Source organism: Dreissena polymorpha, chromosome 10 (assembly GCF_020536995.1).
Source record: "Dreissena polymorpha isolate Duluth1 chromosome 10, UMN_Dpol_1.0, whole genome shotgun sequence".
Classification (NCBI taxonomy): domain Eukaryota; kingdom Metazoa; phylum Mollusca; class Bivalvia; order Myida; family Dreissenidae; genus Dreissena; species Dreissena polymorpha.
In genome coordinates, this window is record NC_068364.1 from 55,996,751 (window position 1) to 56,012,209 (window position 15,459).

Below are 15,459 nucleotides of genomic sequence, written 5' to 3' on the forward strand. Positions count from 1 at the left end.
TCCGCACTCGTTTCATTTACCTCAGTACCCAAACTCGTTTCATTACCACATTGTCCGCACTAAATTCAGTACTTCATCGTCTGCACTCGTTTCATTACGCTAATGACCGCATTCGTTTCAACAACCCCATTGTTCGCACTCTTCTCATTACACCATTGTCCGCACTCGTTTCATGACCCTATTGCAGACGCGGTGATCGCGGGTTGGGACGGAAGTAACTGGAGCGCGTTCAACTTCGTTAACCGGGAGGTGACCCATACCAACGACCTCTCCGTGCGCTTCTACACGCCACTACGCGACACCTTGCTATTCCGGTGAGTATTCTTGGGGAGCAATGTGTATGAAATATATTAATCTCACTTTTGGAAAAAAGGGCCTTAAAGCAAGTGTGTAATGTGTCATTCCGAGTATACCTGTATAGTGTGAACATGTTAATCCGAGACGACACTTTCGGCATAGACTTGATTTTCGTTTAGAAGAGACTTCCTTGTAACAAAAAATTCCATAAAAGCGGTGAGTGACGTCCCTGATATGCCTGAGCGGAACGTACATGCATTAAACGTTCACCCTGATCGGGGATAAAATAAATTATATTCGTAAATACATTTGTCAAGCGACACTTGTGTCAAACATTCTGTGTGGTTTTCGCAGTGTATTGAAATATTATTTAAGTGAAAGAGGTGTTACTTGTTATATTGAATGCATAATCTAGAAGTAAAATTCAGGATTATGAAAACCTGAGTTCGGTTTTAAACAAAAGCTTACTTTTACCATATATGTCTATTTTGACTGCCTGCGCACCCGCGCATTTTGGCCAGGAGCTACCCTGTATTCTTATGAGACTTTTGTATATACTCGTGTTCAGGACGGAAGCTGACAACAAGGACGACTACATTCAGGCCGAGCTGGTCGACGGCAGGGCCAAGGTCACTATAAAAGTGGACGGGATTGTGAAGGTACGACCTTGTTTTAGTTTCTTTACTTTTAGTTGTAACTTATTTATTGAAGCTCGATTGTATCAAAAGCATGCGACTTAATGAAACGCCTTAGTGTCCGTTTCCCGGGTATAACGAGCCCTTGGCGACTTTTGGGAAGATCTTTAGAAAGCTTCCACAGTATTATTGAGTCCATGCTCTGCCGGTCGCCAGGCGGAGGTACGATATTGTATTGCTAGTAGCGACAGTGACCGACCGTTCAGCATTCTTTTGCTGAAATATTGTGACGAGCCCGCGTGTCGCGTAAAAAAGTTGAACAAAAATAAAACTCGCAGTAAAACAACACAAATGAAGTATTCTATCACGAATACAGCGTAATAGATTTTGCGCTACACACATATGCATTAATTTATCTTAAAATCAAAATTGTTTGTCGCATTATCGTTTATTTATTTACCGTTATGTCACCACCACCGACTGATTCCATACATCGAAGTAATTCTACGATTGCTGATATTTCTGGGTCTACAGTGCCATAGAACCTTGTTTCTGTTTAAATATAGTCTACTAGTAGTAACATTCCAACACAACTGGGACTGTCGCACGTTTTTGTTGCGGGCGGTCATAAGGTTTTAGCGCAATTTAGCTTTCAGATATGTCTTTCAATTTTTCTTGTGTCGAATACTTAATAACCTACAATTATGTTTGATAAACAAAACGGTCCACACATAGAGGTATTCGCAGCAGGACCCACAGAAAAAAAACGGTCAAATATGGTATATTGTGATAGTATATTTCAGACAGTATGAACTTGTATATTAACAATAATGGAACATGTTTTATTACGTATTTTTAGACATTCTCCACTGGAATTGACCTTAACAGCTGTACAGGAACATGTTTTGTTACGTATATTTCAGCAATTCTTCACCGGAAAGAATCTGAACGACTATTTCTGGCACACTCTGTACATACGTCGGCGGGCGGACGACGTTCAGGTGTGGGTTGACGACGAGGACAAAATGACCGGCGTCATGGGCGGCGAAAATTATAAGCTCTACATCGACCGGATCATGTTCGGTTCCCTAGGAAACAAGGGCGAGCTTCCGTGGCGCGAACAACTATATCGGTTACATGCAGAATTTCATCTACGACGATAAGGAGATATTCAACCTCATGCGATCACAGAGCACGAATTCGAATATGCAGTGGTTTATCGAGCCGGTTGATAAACTTCCGTTGCTGACATACAAACCAATTACGGTCACTAGCAGCGAAACATATTTCCAGCTTCCGTCGATTCCCTCCACAAGGACCATGAAAATTCTCTTCAAGTTCAAGACGCGAGAATCCAACGGGTTAATATTGTACAACAGCGGAAGTGGAAGCGACGCGATCGCTGTGGAGATGAGCAACGGACAGCTCCGCCTGGCGTACAACATTGGCGGCCGGAACCAGTTCACAGTGGTTCCCACGGGGCAGCTCAACGACAACATGTGGCACACAGTGCAGGTGGCGCTCAATGAACGCAGTCAGTTCACGGTGCGGGTGGACGGAGAGAACGTGCAGGTGTCCACTAGCGGCTCACTCAGTCTTGCCGGGTGAGTTAATTGTATAGGGACAGTGTTTTATGGTAGGCTGCTGGTCTAGAAATGAGGAGATCCCGTTTGAATCCCGCTCAGACCACTGGGTTTTTCTGAGCAAAGATTAATATTCCCACGCTTGCTCTTCTCCGCCCAGATGTTGAAATGGGTGAGGAAGAGAAGCAAATGTGTCGTGGCGGCATACTGCGCCAAATGTTAACCCTTTGCATGCTGGGTAATTTGTCTTCTGCTAAAATGTCGTCTGCTGAATTTCTAAAATTAGCATTTTCTTCGATTTTTTTCAAAGAATACTATCATAATAGCAAACAGTTTGGATCCAGATGAGACGCCACATAACGTGGCGTCTCATCTGGATCCAAACTGTTTGCAAAGGCCTTCAAAATTCGGTTCCCGCACTGAAAGAGTTTAAGGGCGACTTATGTGCCAGAGATCAGGTTAAACGTCGACCAAAGATGTGATTATGTTATCTTTATAGACTTTCAATAGATCTGAAACCTTTACTCGTTTTTTTTACCTTTAAACGAATATTTTGTTGACACACAAAAGGGCTTCTACTCCCAAAGATATTGCGGGAAATCGGAAGTTTATATTAATGATCACATATTATAATTGGAAGGCAAAGTGTTCGTCTTATAAAATGGTTTTAATACTAGTCGTTTAAGCATTATTTCTTTGTCTTTTACAGATTTAAATATTAACATTAAATCCAGAGCAATGTAACTAGAGACAGCTAAAGGTTGTTTAATAGGAGCTTCGTGGATTTAGATTTAGGTCTAAATTTCTCGACATTGCTTTATTATGTTTGCTCACAATTTGTGCACTGAAATGAAAAGTACATTAATTATGTTCGTATTACAATTCACATGCATTATGTTGGACAAATACGTGTCGGATTGTCATAATAATAACACTTTTGTTTGTAAAAGTAACAATGGTTTGAATGTGATTTTTTACTCTGATGCCATTTATTTCTAAAAAAAGTCGAGAGATTGTTGCCCGGTTTTAATAAGTACTTGAAATCGCACCATACGGCGTTCAAAGGAATGTTTGTTCTCACTATCAGAGGGGGTAATCACGTGATTGTCAAGATGGCGACGCTCATGCCGAGACAGTTATATTTCGCCGTTTTATACCCTTTATAACTTGTGTTTTATTTTTAAACGACGCTCAATTTCCAGTCATATCAGTAACAAGAAATATCTTTAAAAAAAGATATACGGCGTTGATTGTGGTCGATGTTTATGAACGATCAAAAGTTATCTCTATGAGATAAAAAGTAGCGGATGCCTTTTTTCTGCGCAGTTCTTAGCTACATCATAAGCAAATCAATTACGGGGTGTTGCACCAGATTTCGTGGCTTATTTTGCTTTATGTGATATTATTACTCAGATATCTATATTTACAGAATAGAAAAACACAAGAAACATGAAAATAAACGAGTGCATATAGGTCAGCTGGCAATACTCGAATCTTATTTAATTGCATAATTATAGTATAGCGAATTATTGTGCTCATGCTTAATAAACTGGTCTAAATGGATAAATATTTCTAATTAATTTTATCTAAATTGGTCATTATCATGCAAATGTTGAAACCATATTAAAAATCCATGATTGACATACCACAATAATATCGCCGAATATCATTATTTAGTATCTTTCTGATCAAAACAGACTTCAAGTGCACAAAGTTTACGAGACGGCGTTTATATAAAGATTTCTGCTACTGACCGCAAACTGACCTTTGATACCTTGCGGATTGGAATGCAATGCATTTCAGTCACTACGTTATTGTCAGTAAGACCGGTGTAACACAATGATCGCAACCCCTTCTGCGAACTCCGGTGATGAACTGTATATAAACTCTGACTTTCACAAATGGCCGCGAATTGACCCGAAACCTCGCGGGTTGAAATGCAATGCAAGTAAGTACTAAATATGACAACATAGCCTTTAGTATAAACGCTTTTGCGCTGGTAATTCTCTGAAAATAAAAGGTCAACGCACAAACTGTATTTATGTCGAAAATTGATTGTAAAACTGTTCTATCTATTGAGCCTTTTCATTAGAGATAAAATTGTTTCATGCAGTAAAACAGTGTTTCAAAGACGCGGATATGTTTCCAATGTTCTGGTGTTATACTCAAATCAGCCAATGGAATAAATGAAGTGTATTCATTCGTACCTAGCCGCGGGAAATTTTATTTGAGTATTATTGGACACTTACAAAGGTCAAGTCAGGGTGAAAAGCTGGCTTAATACAGCTTACGCCGAAAAAGTCGATAAGCGTTTATTTCGTATTAAAATTCGCTTTATATCTCGACTTTACTCCCCACAAATTTTCATAGTGGAGCGATAATAAGGTCACCCCGCTAAGAAATTTCGCAGCGAGCTAAGTCGAGATATCGAGCGAATATTTTTACGAAATTAACGCCAGTAACTGTCTTTCTGATATAGCTGGAAAGTGAGCGGCATTTAAAAAATCAATACAAGTAATAAAGGGTATACAACGGCGAAACATACCTGCCTCGGCATGGACGTCGCCATCTTGACTATCACGTGATTACACCCTCTGACCATCCCGATCGACCTCAATTTACTGTGCCGACCTTATCGCTGTTCTCTGCATACTCCAAGTACTGGGTCTACCCAGGAAAATTGACTCGACAAAGTCAGCGTAATGCTTCCGATGTAAACGATCTTTCATAAATACTATGTTTTAATACTGTTTTATATGAATTATAGTATGATATATATACAACAAATGAAATATGATATTTAAAACCTAGGCACTTCAGCACATCTTGACAATAATACAGTGACCTAAATTTATGTTAGCATTTAAGACCTACATAACAATATTCACATTTTCAATGTTACCAATGTAGGACGCTGTACATCGGCGGTCTGCCACAGGCGATGTTCTCGCGACCGGAAGTTGCTAGTCTGATCGAGTCGAGGAAGGGATTCCGCGGCTGTCTCGCCTCCGTTGACCTGAACGGCGCTGTTCCGGACCTAATGAACTATGCCACGGACAAATCCAAGATTATTGACGGGTGCCGCGGTAGGTCGAATGCATCGTGTGTTATTTTTAATGCGTTGAACCTTAGAATTGTCGCTGCAAATGTGAATCGTGATGGTAGGTGGGATTATGACAAAGCTGGGATTGATGGTGATGATGATAATGAAATTTTGATTATAATGTTGATTATAATGTTAGCGACTATGTTGCTGATGACGTTGATGATTATAACCTTGATTATAATGATCGCGATGAGGATATTGACATTTATGATGATGATGATGATGATGATGATGATGATGATGATGATGATGATGATGATGAAACGATGATGATGATGATGATGATGATGATGATGATGATGATCATGATGATGATGATGATCATGATGATGATGATGATGATGATGATGATGATGATGATGATGATGATGATGATGATGATGATGATGATGATGATAACGATAATGATGATGATAACATCGGTGATGTTGTTGAGGATGATTATATTTTTTTATGATCAAAATGATGATGATGATGAGGGTGATGATGATTAATTTTCCGTTTTTTTTATTCTTACCACAATTTCATTATATCTCAGATCTAAATGTTGCCTGCGCGCCAAACGCTTGCGCCATGGGGATGTGCGTGCCACGTGCCAATGACTACTACTGCGACTGCAATATGACCGGCTATGTCGGCGTTCCTTGCACGGACTGTGAGTCTTTATTATGCCCCCTTTCGAAAAAGAGGGGGTATATTGCTTATTGTATATTGTATATTGCTTTGCACATGTCGGTCTGTCGGTCGGTCGGTCTGTCGGTCCGTCCACCAGGTGGTTTCCGGATGATAACTCAAGAACGCTTGGGCCTAGGATCATGAAACTTCATAGGTACATTGATCATGACTCGCAGATGACACCCATTGATTTTGAGGTCACTAGGTCAAAGGTCACGGTGACCCGAAATAGTAAAATGGTTTCCGGATGATAACTCAAGAACGCTTAGGCCTAGGATCATGAATCTTGATAGGTAGATTGATAATGACTCGCAGATGACCCCTATTGATTTTCAGGTCACTAGGTCAAAGGTCAAGGTCACAGTGACCCGAAATAGTAAAATGGTTTCCGGATAATAACTCAAGAACGCTTAGGCTTAGGATCATGAAACTTGATTGGTAGATTGATCATGACTCGCAGATGACCCCTATTGATTTTCAGGTCACTAAGTCAAAGGTCAAGGTCACAGTGACCCGAAATAGTAAAATGGTTTCCGGATGATAACTCAAGAACGCTTATGCCTAGGATCATGAAACTTCATTGTTAGATTGATAATCGCTGGCAGATGACCCCTATTGATTTTCAGGTCACTAGGTCAAAGGTCAAGGTCACGGTGACCCGAAATAGTAAAATGGTTTCCGGATGATTACTCAAGAACGCTTAGGCCTAGGATCATGAAACTTCATCGGTACATTATTCATGACTCGCATATGACCCCTATTGATTTTCAGGTCACAAGGTCAAAGGTCAAGGTCACGGTGACCCGAAATAGTAAAATGGTTTCCGGATGATAACTCAAGAACGCTTATGCCTAGGATCATGAAACTTGATAAGTAGATTTATCATGACTCGCAGTTGACCCCTATTGATTTTCAGGTCACTATATCAAAGGTCAAGGTCACGGTTACCTGAATAAGTAAAATGGTTTCCGGATGATAACTCAAGAACGCTAATGGCTACGATCATAAAACTTCATAGGTACATTGATCATGACTCGCAGATGACCCTACTGATTTTGAGGTAACTAGGTCAAGGTCATGGTGACCCGAAATAGTAAAATGGTTTCCGGATGATAACTCAATAACGCTTATGCCTATGATCATGAAACTTCATAGGTACATTGATCATGACTCGCAGATGAACCCTATCGATTTTGAGGTCACTAGGTCAAAGGTCAGGTTCAAGGTGACCCGAAATAGTAAAATGGTTTCCGGATGATAACTGAAGAACGCTTATTCCTAGGATCATGAAACTTGATAGGTAGATTGATCATGACTCGCAGATGACCCCTATTGATTTTCAGGTCACTAGGTCAAAGGTCAAGGTCACGGTGACCCGAAATAGTAAAATGGTTTCCGGATAATAACTCAAGGAGGCTTATGGCTAGGATCATGAAACTTCATAGGTACATTGATCATGACTGGCAGATGACCCCTATTGATTTTCAGGTCACTTGGTCAAAGGTCAAGGTAACAGTGACAAAAAAAAACATATTCACACAATGGCTGTCACTACAACGGAGAGCCCATATGGGGGGCATGCATGTTTTACAAACAGCTCTTGTATTATAGTTGTATTAAGATAACCGCGAGTTTTGTTAACATGTGTAAAAGTCAATTTTCCATTTGACTTACAATCAAAGTCAATGTTCACAATCACCGTTCTTTAAGACTTTAAACAAAATAAATTAATTACGTTTCTTGAAACACTTGCATCGTCGGCCGGCCTAGTATGTATGTGCAATACCCTGCTGATAGCTCGTCCTGGCTTTCAAGGGCATATTGTTTTACTAAGAACGTGCACAAGATCATGGTATTTATCGCTTTTATGAGTGGATAAGCGCACGTGATATTACACCACATTTTATTTTAATTAAAAAAAATCCGTTAAAGTTTTTTATCCATACACGTAGTGATATACTTTTAAAAGCATGAACAACAAGTGACTTTTGCAAACTAGAATTCGACTTTATCAGTAGAAAAATTAATATATGTTAATTGCATGTATTCTTCTGTCTTCAATTTATAGTATTAATAGTTTTAAAACCTAATCGGCTAATTTTAAAAATGATTTCATCTGAATGATCGTCCTTCGACCCTTGCACTTTCCTTGTTTAAGCCGCAGACCCGATCGGTTATTGCTTCGGAAAAAGTAGTGCGATATTATTAAAATCGCAGACCGATCTGTTTTTATTTCGGAAAAAAAAGTATGTTTGTTTTTAATCCGCAGTCCCGACCGGTTATTACTTCGGCAAAAATGGCGGGAGCGGCATCGTGCTGTACGAGTTTCCTCTGGAGAGGCAACTGAACTCTAACGAGGACATGCTGGCGTTCGGTTTTATGACCCTGGAGCGCGACGGCGTCCTGTACCGGATAGAGAGCGGCCTGGACAGCAACGAGTACATCGAGATACGACTGGTGTGTTGAGAAAACATGAGACGCGTTCTGAGAAAACTGGGCTTAACGCATGTGCGTAAAGTGTCATCCCAGATTAGCCTGTGTAGTCCGCGCAGGCTAATCAGGGTCGCCACTTTCCGCCTAAAATTGATTTTTGGTAAGGAGGGACTTACTTGAAACTAAAAATACCATAAAAGCGGAAAGTGTGGTCCCTGATTAGCCTGTGCGGACTTCACAAGCTAATCTGGGACGACACTTTACCCACATGCATTAAGCTCAGTTTTCTCAGAACGCGGCTCATATAATAATAATAATAATAATAATAATAATAATAATAATAATAATAGCTACAGTTGTTAAGCGGCCTTTTAAATAAACCGCTTTGAGTTTGAGTTCACATTGGCGTATCAGAACGTAACGTCGTTGTTTTAAAGGGGCCTTTTCACAGATTTTGGCATGTTTTGAAGTTTGTCAATAAATGCTTTATATTTATAAATGTACACATTAAATTTTAAAATCTCCAGTAAAAGATCAAAAATAAAATTTAAAAAAGAAAAAAAAGTAGCCCGCAGCAGCGCTCGAACCAGTACCCCCGGAATCCTGAAGTAAAAACGCATTGGCCAACTGAGCTATCCTGCCAAGCATACATAAGATACGTATTTTATACGTTATATAAGCAATCTTCGTAGTTTCACAAATTTAAACGACAACAACAGAACTCTTCAAATTATTCAATCGTTTCGCGTTGCAACGCTTTATAATTTTTAGGTTTTTAAATCGTCAAAAGATGCACATAATGGCTATATTAGACCATGGCAAATGTTCAGTTATACTGTTTCCTCACAAATATCATAACTAAACCGAAAATTTGCGAATCTGAAACAACTTTTTTCAATTTTGTCAATTTACCAAAACGTGAAAAGATCCCTTTAAGCCGGTAAATAATGATGGCCATATATGTTATTTGGAGTCTTTATGATTATGGCGTTAAATTTAATAACGTAAATTTGTTTTGGGACTTTGTTCGAAGACTTCTCTGTGCTTGTTGTGTTTTGATTTCTTGGTTTATGATTTTCTCTGTATTTTTTTAGGAAAACGGCCACATCATAGCGGAGTCGAACACCGGAACTGGTCTAGTGAGGCTAGTGGAAGACTCGCGTCTCTTCAACGACGGCCAGTATCACGTGGTGCGCTACATCCGAACCGGAAGTAACAGCACCCTACAGGTCAACCAGCTGCCCACAAAGATTGCCGTGAACACAGGTATGTGCGCCCGTCTGTGTGCGCGCGCGTGTGTGCGTGCATCGGTGTCGCGTAAAATGGTTTACCGGTAGTCGTTTAATGCACATATTCGCCTGTCATGTACCATTAAGTATTCTTGAAAACTGAAGGGACAATTATAAGATATTTTTCTACATTATTAGATTTGTAATGCGATCTTGCTTTAATACGTTTTCTCTTGTGGTTATATATTCCTAGTTTTTCGTCACATTTGACGTCTTTAAGGTGTACTGTCACTGTTCAAACGGGTGCACCGCGTGATGCTGGGCGGACGGACTGACTCGAGTGGCGCTATCATCCGTAACTACTACGGCATCATCGGAGGTAAACAACAATTACACTCAATTTCCGACTCAGGCGCTAGTTAAAAGTACACCGGGTACTCTTAAGTATATAACAGTATACCTAAGCTACGGAATTACGGTACGAGGTACCCGGGCATATTCCTGGGTACTTTTTATTTATATTCCCTACCCCGGGGTTCGTTTGGCTAAGCGTCCGGGAGGGGAGGTCATGGTTTCGATCCCTACTGTCGGAGCATTCTTTAGACCCCCTCCAAAGAAAAACAACAACAAAAAAAAAAACAAACAACCAAGTACTGGTTCTACCCAGGAAATGGGCTCGTGAGCAGTTCGTTAAGCATTCGGCTTTCGATGCAATCGAGCTGAAATAAATAAATACCGAAAAACTAATTTATACCTAAGACACGGACTCGTGAGCATTTCAATAAGCATTGGGCTTTCGATGTAATCGAGCTGAAATAAAAAGGTCTAAATTAACATCTATCCAAGAAACGGACTCGCGAGCATTACATATAGAGTTCGGTTTTCGATGTAGTCCAGCTAAAATAAATAGATCTAAACTTACATCTGCGCAGGTGCCAACTGCATTGGGACATTATTCTGGCAAATCTTGTTGCAGGTAAAGTTCAATATGTGGTAAAAATATAAGATCTGACCAATATAATCCAACAAACTTAACTTTAAAAATACGATTGTTACTATATGAGCCGCGTTCTGATAAAACTGGGCATAATGCATGTGCGTAAAGTGTCGTCCCAGATTACCATGTGCCGTTCGCACAGGCTAATCAGGGACAACACCTTCCGTCTAAATTGGATTTTTGCTAAGAAGGGACTTCATTTAAATAAAAATACCTTAAAAGCGGAAAGTGTCGTCCCTGATTAGCCTGTGCGGACTGCACAGGCTAATCTGGGACGACACTTTTTGCACATGCATTAAGCCCAGTTTTCTCAGAACGCGACTCATATTCTCTCATCCGCGTACGCCATATTTGCTCAGGTGCCTACTACAACGGCCATCGCTGGTTAGACCTGCTTCTCTCCAAGACCCAACTACACGGCAAGCTCGTACAGATCAAGGGAGACGTCGTGCTGGTAAAACCCTTCCTGCTTACCGGCGGGTAAGTGTTGAAACCCTTCCTGCTTACCGGCGGGTAAGTGTTGAAACCCTTCCTGCTTACCGGCGGGTAAGTGTTGAAACCCTTCCTGCTTACCGGCGGGTAAGTGTTGAAACCCTTCCTGCTTACCGGCGGGTAAGTGTTGAAACTCTTCCTGCTTACCGGCGGGTAAGTGTGGAAACCCTTCCTGCTTACCGGCGGGTAAGTGTTGAAACTCTTCCTGCTTACCGGCGGGTAAGTGTTGAAACCCTTCCTGCTTACCGGCGGGTAAGTGTTGAAACCATGCCTGCTTACCGGCGGGTAAGTGTTGAAACCATTCCTGCTTACCGGCGGGTAAGTGTTGAAACCCTTCCTGCTTACCGGCGGGTAAGTGTTGGAACCCTTCCTGCTTACCGGCGGGTAAGTGTTGGAACCCTTCCTGCTTACCGGCGGGTAAGTGTGGAAACCCTTCCTGTTTACCGGCGGGTAAGTGTTGAAACCCTTCCTGTCTACTGGCGGGTAAGTGTGAAAACCCTTCCTGCTTACCGGCGGGTAAGTGTGGAAACCCTTCCTGCTTACCGGCGGGTAAGTGTTGAAACCCTTCCTGCTTACCGGCGGGTAAGTGTTGGAACCCTTCCTGCTTACCGGCGGGTAAGTGTTGGAACCCTTCCTGCTTACCGGCGGGTAAGTGTGGAAACCCTTCCTGCTTACCGGCGGGTAAGTGTTGAAACCCTTCCTGCTTACCGGCGGGTAAGTGTTGAAACCATTCCTGCTTACCGGCGGGTAAGTGTGGAAACCCTTCCTGCTTACCGGCGGGTAAGTGTGGAAACCCTTCCTGCTTACCGGCGGGTAAGTGTTGAAACCCTTCCTGCTTACCGGCGGGTAAGTGTTGAAACCCTTCCTGCTTACCGGCGGGTAAGTGTTGAAACCCTTCCTGCTTACCGGCGGGTAAGTGCAGTGTTTTTTCCCCACCTGTTGGGAATGGGACCGGGTCCCTTTGGATTGGGAAATATCGTGTACTCTTGCCTAAAATTGGGAAATTAATGTTGTTGATTTTATGGTTACAAATAGATTTAAATTGATAGTTAAAGTTATTTCAGTATTATATTTTCTAATGTTCAAGTTATAGAGCTGGATTTTGGAAATAATTTACATTTGTAGACTTATTAAAAATATATTCTTTTTTGGAAACCTGTCATTTGGAATTGTTGGGTCCCATTTGGGAAAAATATATGCTTTTTAGCTCACCTGATTGCTCAGATGAGCTTTTGTGACCGGTCTTTGTCCTTCGTCTGTCCGTCCGTCCACATTTGTTCGTAAGCACTCTAGAGGCCATATTTATTGTCCGATCTTCATGAAACTTGGTCAGAAGCTTCGTTTTAATGAAATTTCGGTCGAGTTCGAAACTGGGTCGTGCCGGGTCAAAAACTAGGTCACTAGGTCAAAAAAAAAGGAAAAAACTTGTAAACACTGTAGAAGTCACATTTCATGCCCAATCTTCATGATACTTTGTCAAAATGTTTGTCTTAATGATATGTTGGTTGAGTTCAAAAGTGGTTTCCGTCCGTTGAAAAATATGGCGGCCAGTTTTCCTTATTTGGCTACAGAGAAACCTTGTAAACACTCTAGAAGTCACAATTTTTGCCCAATCATCGTGAAAGTTGGTCAAAACATTATTGATTGCTTGGACGAGTTCTAAAATGGTCCAGATCGATGAAAAAACATGGCCGCCAGTGGGCGGGGCATTTTTCTCTATATGTATATAGTGAAATCATGTGAACACTCTAGAAGTCACATTTTTGGCACAATTTTCATGAAAGTTGGTCAGAACATTGGTGTCCTTGTTATGAGAGTTGAGTCCAAAAATGGTTCCGGTCAGTTGAATAACATGGCTGCCGGGGGGGGGGGGAGGGGGGCAGTTTTCTTATATTTAAACATAATAAAAAGAGCTTGTGAACACTCTAGAAGTCACATTTTTTGTCCAATCATCATGAAACTTGGTGAAAAGATTGGTTTTATATATCACATAATTAATGCCATAATTATTGCCCTTAGATTGTCCAAATTTTCATTATATTATACAAAATCCCTGTAAACACTCTAGAGATCACAATTTTGTTTCAGATTTTATGAATCTTGGTCATAATATTTATTTTTGTAAGCAAAGTTTGATGTTTGGTAAGGGAGGTCAACTCAATATATAGGTCACCAGGTCAAATCTTACAAAAACAAAAACACTCCATATGCCAGAGTTTTGGTTCAATAATGATGAAACTTGACCAGGATGATTGTCTGGACAATATCTAGGTCAAGTTTGACGTTTGGTAAAGATTGAATGAACCGACTTCTCTCAGGTGAGCGAACTAGGGCCATCTTGGCCCTCTTGTTTCCATTGGGAATGGGTATCCCTACCGGACCCAAATTTGAACGAAACAAAACATTGAAGCGTATGGCTATGAGGCTTCTTATACATGATGCAGTCCGCACAGGCTAATATGGGACGACACTTTCTGCTTAATCTGTTTTTTTTGTTAAGAAGAGGCTTTAAAGCGAAAAGTGACGTCCCTTATTAGCCTGTGTTGACAGCATATGGTAATCTGGAACGACACATTTCGCACATTAATTTAACCCTTTGAGAGCTGAAACCGGATATTGAAGGTTTTTGCAAACAGTTTGGATCCAGATGAGACGCCACAAAACGTGGCGTTTCATCAGGATCCAAACTGTTTGCTATTCTGATAGTATTCTTTGAAAAAAATCGAAGAAAATGCTAATTTTAGAAATTCAGCCAGCAGACGACATTTTAGCAGACGACAAATTACCCAGCATGCAAAGGGTTAACAACCTTTGTTACAGAGCGGGGCTCCTTTGTATTGTGTTGGTTGTTTTGTCATAACTGACTTAATCTGTGTTATATCGCCCTTGATAGAACTTGTTTGTTTGTGAATATATATTTTCGCCCTTACACTTATGTGTCGTTCCACAAAAACCCTATGTATTATCGATAATGTTTTATGATAGAATGATATATTTAATTCCTTCAGATTTATTTTGTATTGAATGTTGGTCGAATATTGCAATCCATCTTTGTTCAACGTTGCTGTAACAACCATAAGCGATGTATTTTCCTAATGCCATCTCTGTTCTTCACTCTTTGTCTCTCTTGACGCCAATAATACCGTTTATCTAAAGCACCAGCTCCTCGTGTATTTTATCAGCAAAAACTAACAAAAATGTCCATTTAATCGATTTTAGTGGAAAAACTACACCAGCGCCACCTGATTTAGTCATCCCGCCCGGTGTTACCATACCGACCGATATTGGCGGCGGTGGCGTTATTGGGCCAGGAATCGGTGGTTCCGGCGGCATTGTCCCGGAAATCCCTAGCATTGGCGGAGCGGGGGGTGTTCTGCCGCCCATTACCGGTATCGATCTGGTGGGACCAAGCATACAGGATTCCGGGCGCAGTTGCTGCGGCTCAAGTTGGACCGGCTGGCATGATGGGCGGGGCGAGAGCGGGGGCCGTTGTCGGCACAGTTTTAGGTAAGTTTTGAAACGGTTTAAGTTCGCTCTTGATGTGTAAAACAGATAGAAGCTGAGTATTTATTTGCAAGGTAAGATGTGTAATATAAACGATTGTTTCCCAGTTAAAAATACTACTACTACTACTACTACTACTACTACTACTACTACTACTACTACTACTACTACTACTACTACTACTACTACTACTACTACTACTACTACTACTACTACTACTACTACTACTACTACTACTACTACTACTACTACTACTACTACTAGTACTACTACTACTACTACTACTACTACTACTGCTACTACTACTACTACTACTACTACTACTACTACTACTACTACTACTACTACTACTACTACTATTATTATTATTATAAATAATAGATGATAATAATAAATATTATATACTAATATTATTAATACTACTTATTATTATTATCCCTCGACAAAGGCGGAGGGAAATAGAATTGGTTTTGTCCGTCTGTCCGTCATTCCGCCCGTCCGTCATTTC

At 40.8% G+C, this 15,459-nt stretch overlaps 1 protein-coding gene across 1 annotated transcript in view; it reads left to right on the forward strand.

Annotated features, from left to right (window-relative positions):
• Positions 1–15,459, forward strand: part of LOC127847658 (uncharacterized) — a 138,960-nt gene that overhangs the window by 109,311 nt on the left and 14,190 nt on the right. The window contains 12 exon segments of the mRNA XM_052379713.1: positions 188–314; positions 866–956; positions 1,856–2,093; positions 2,095–2,536; positions 5,426–5,601; positions 6,160–6,276; positions 8,566–8,753; positions 9,824–9,995; positions 10,239–10,337; positions 11,315–11,435; positions 14,667–14,925; positions 14,927–14,954. Of these exon segments, the coding sequence (XP_052235673.1) occupies positions 188–314; positions 866–956; positions 1,856–2,093; positions 2,095–2,536; positions 5,426–5,601; positions 6,160–6,276; positions 8,566–8,753; positions 9,824–9,995; positions 10,239–10,337; positions 11,315–11,435; positions 14,667–14,925; positions 14,927–14,954 (2,058 nt within the window).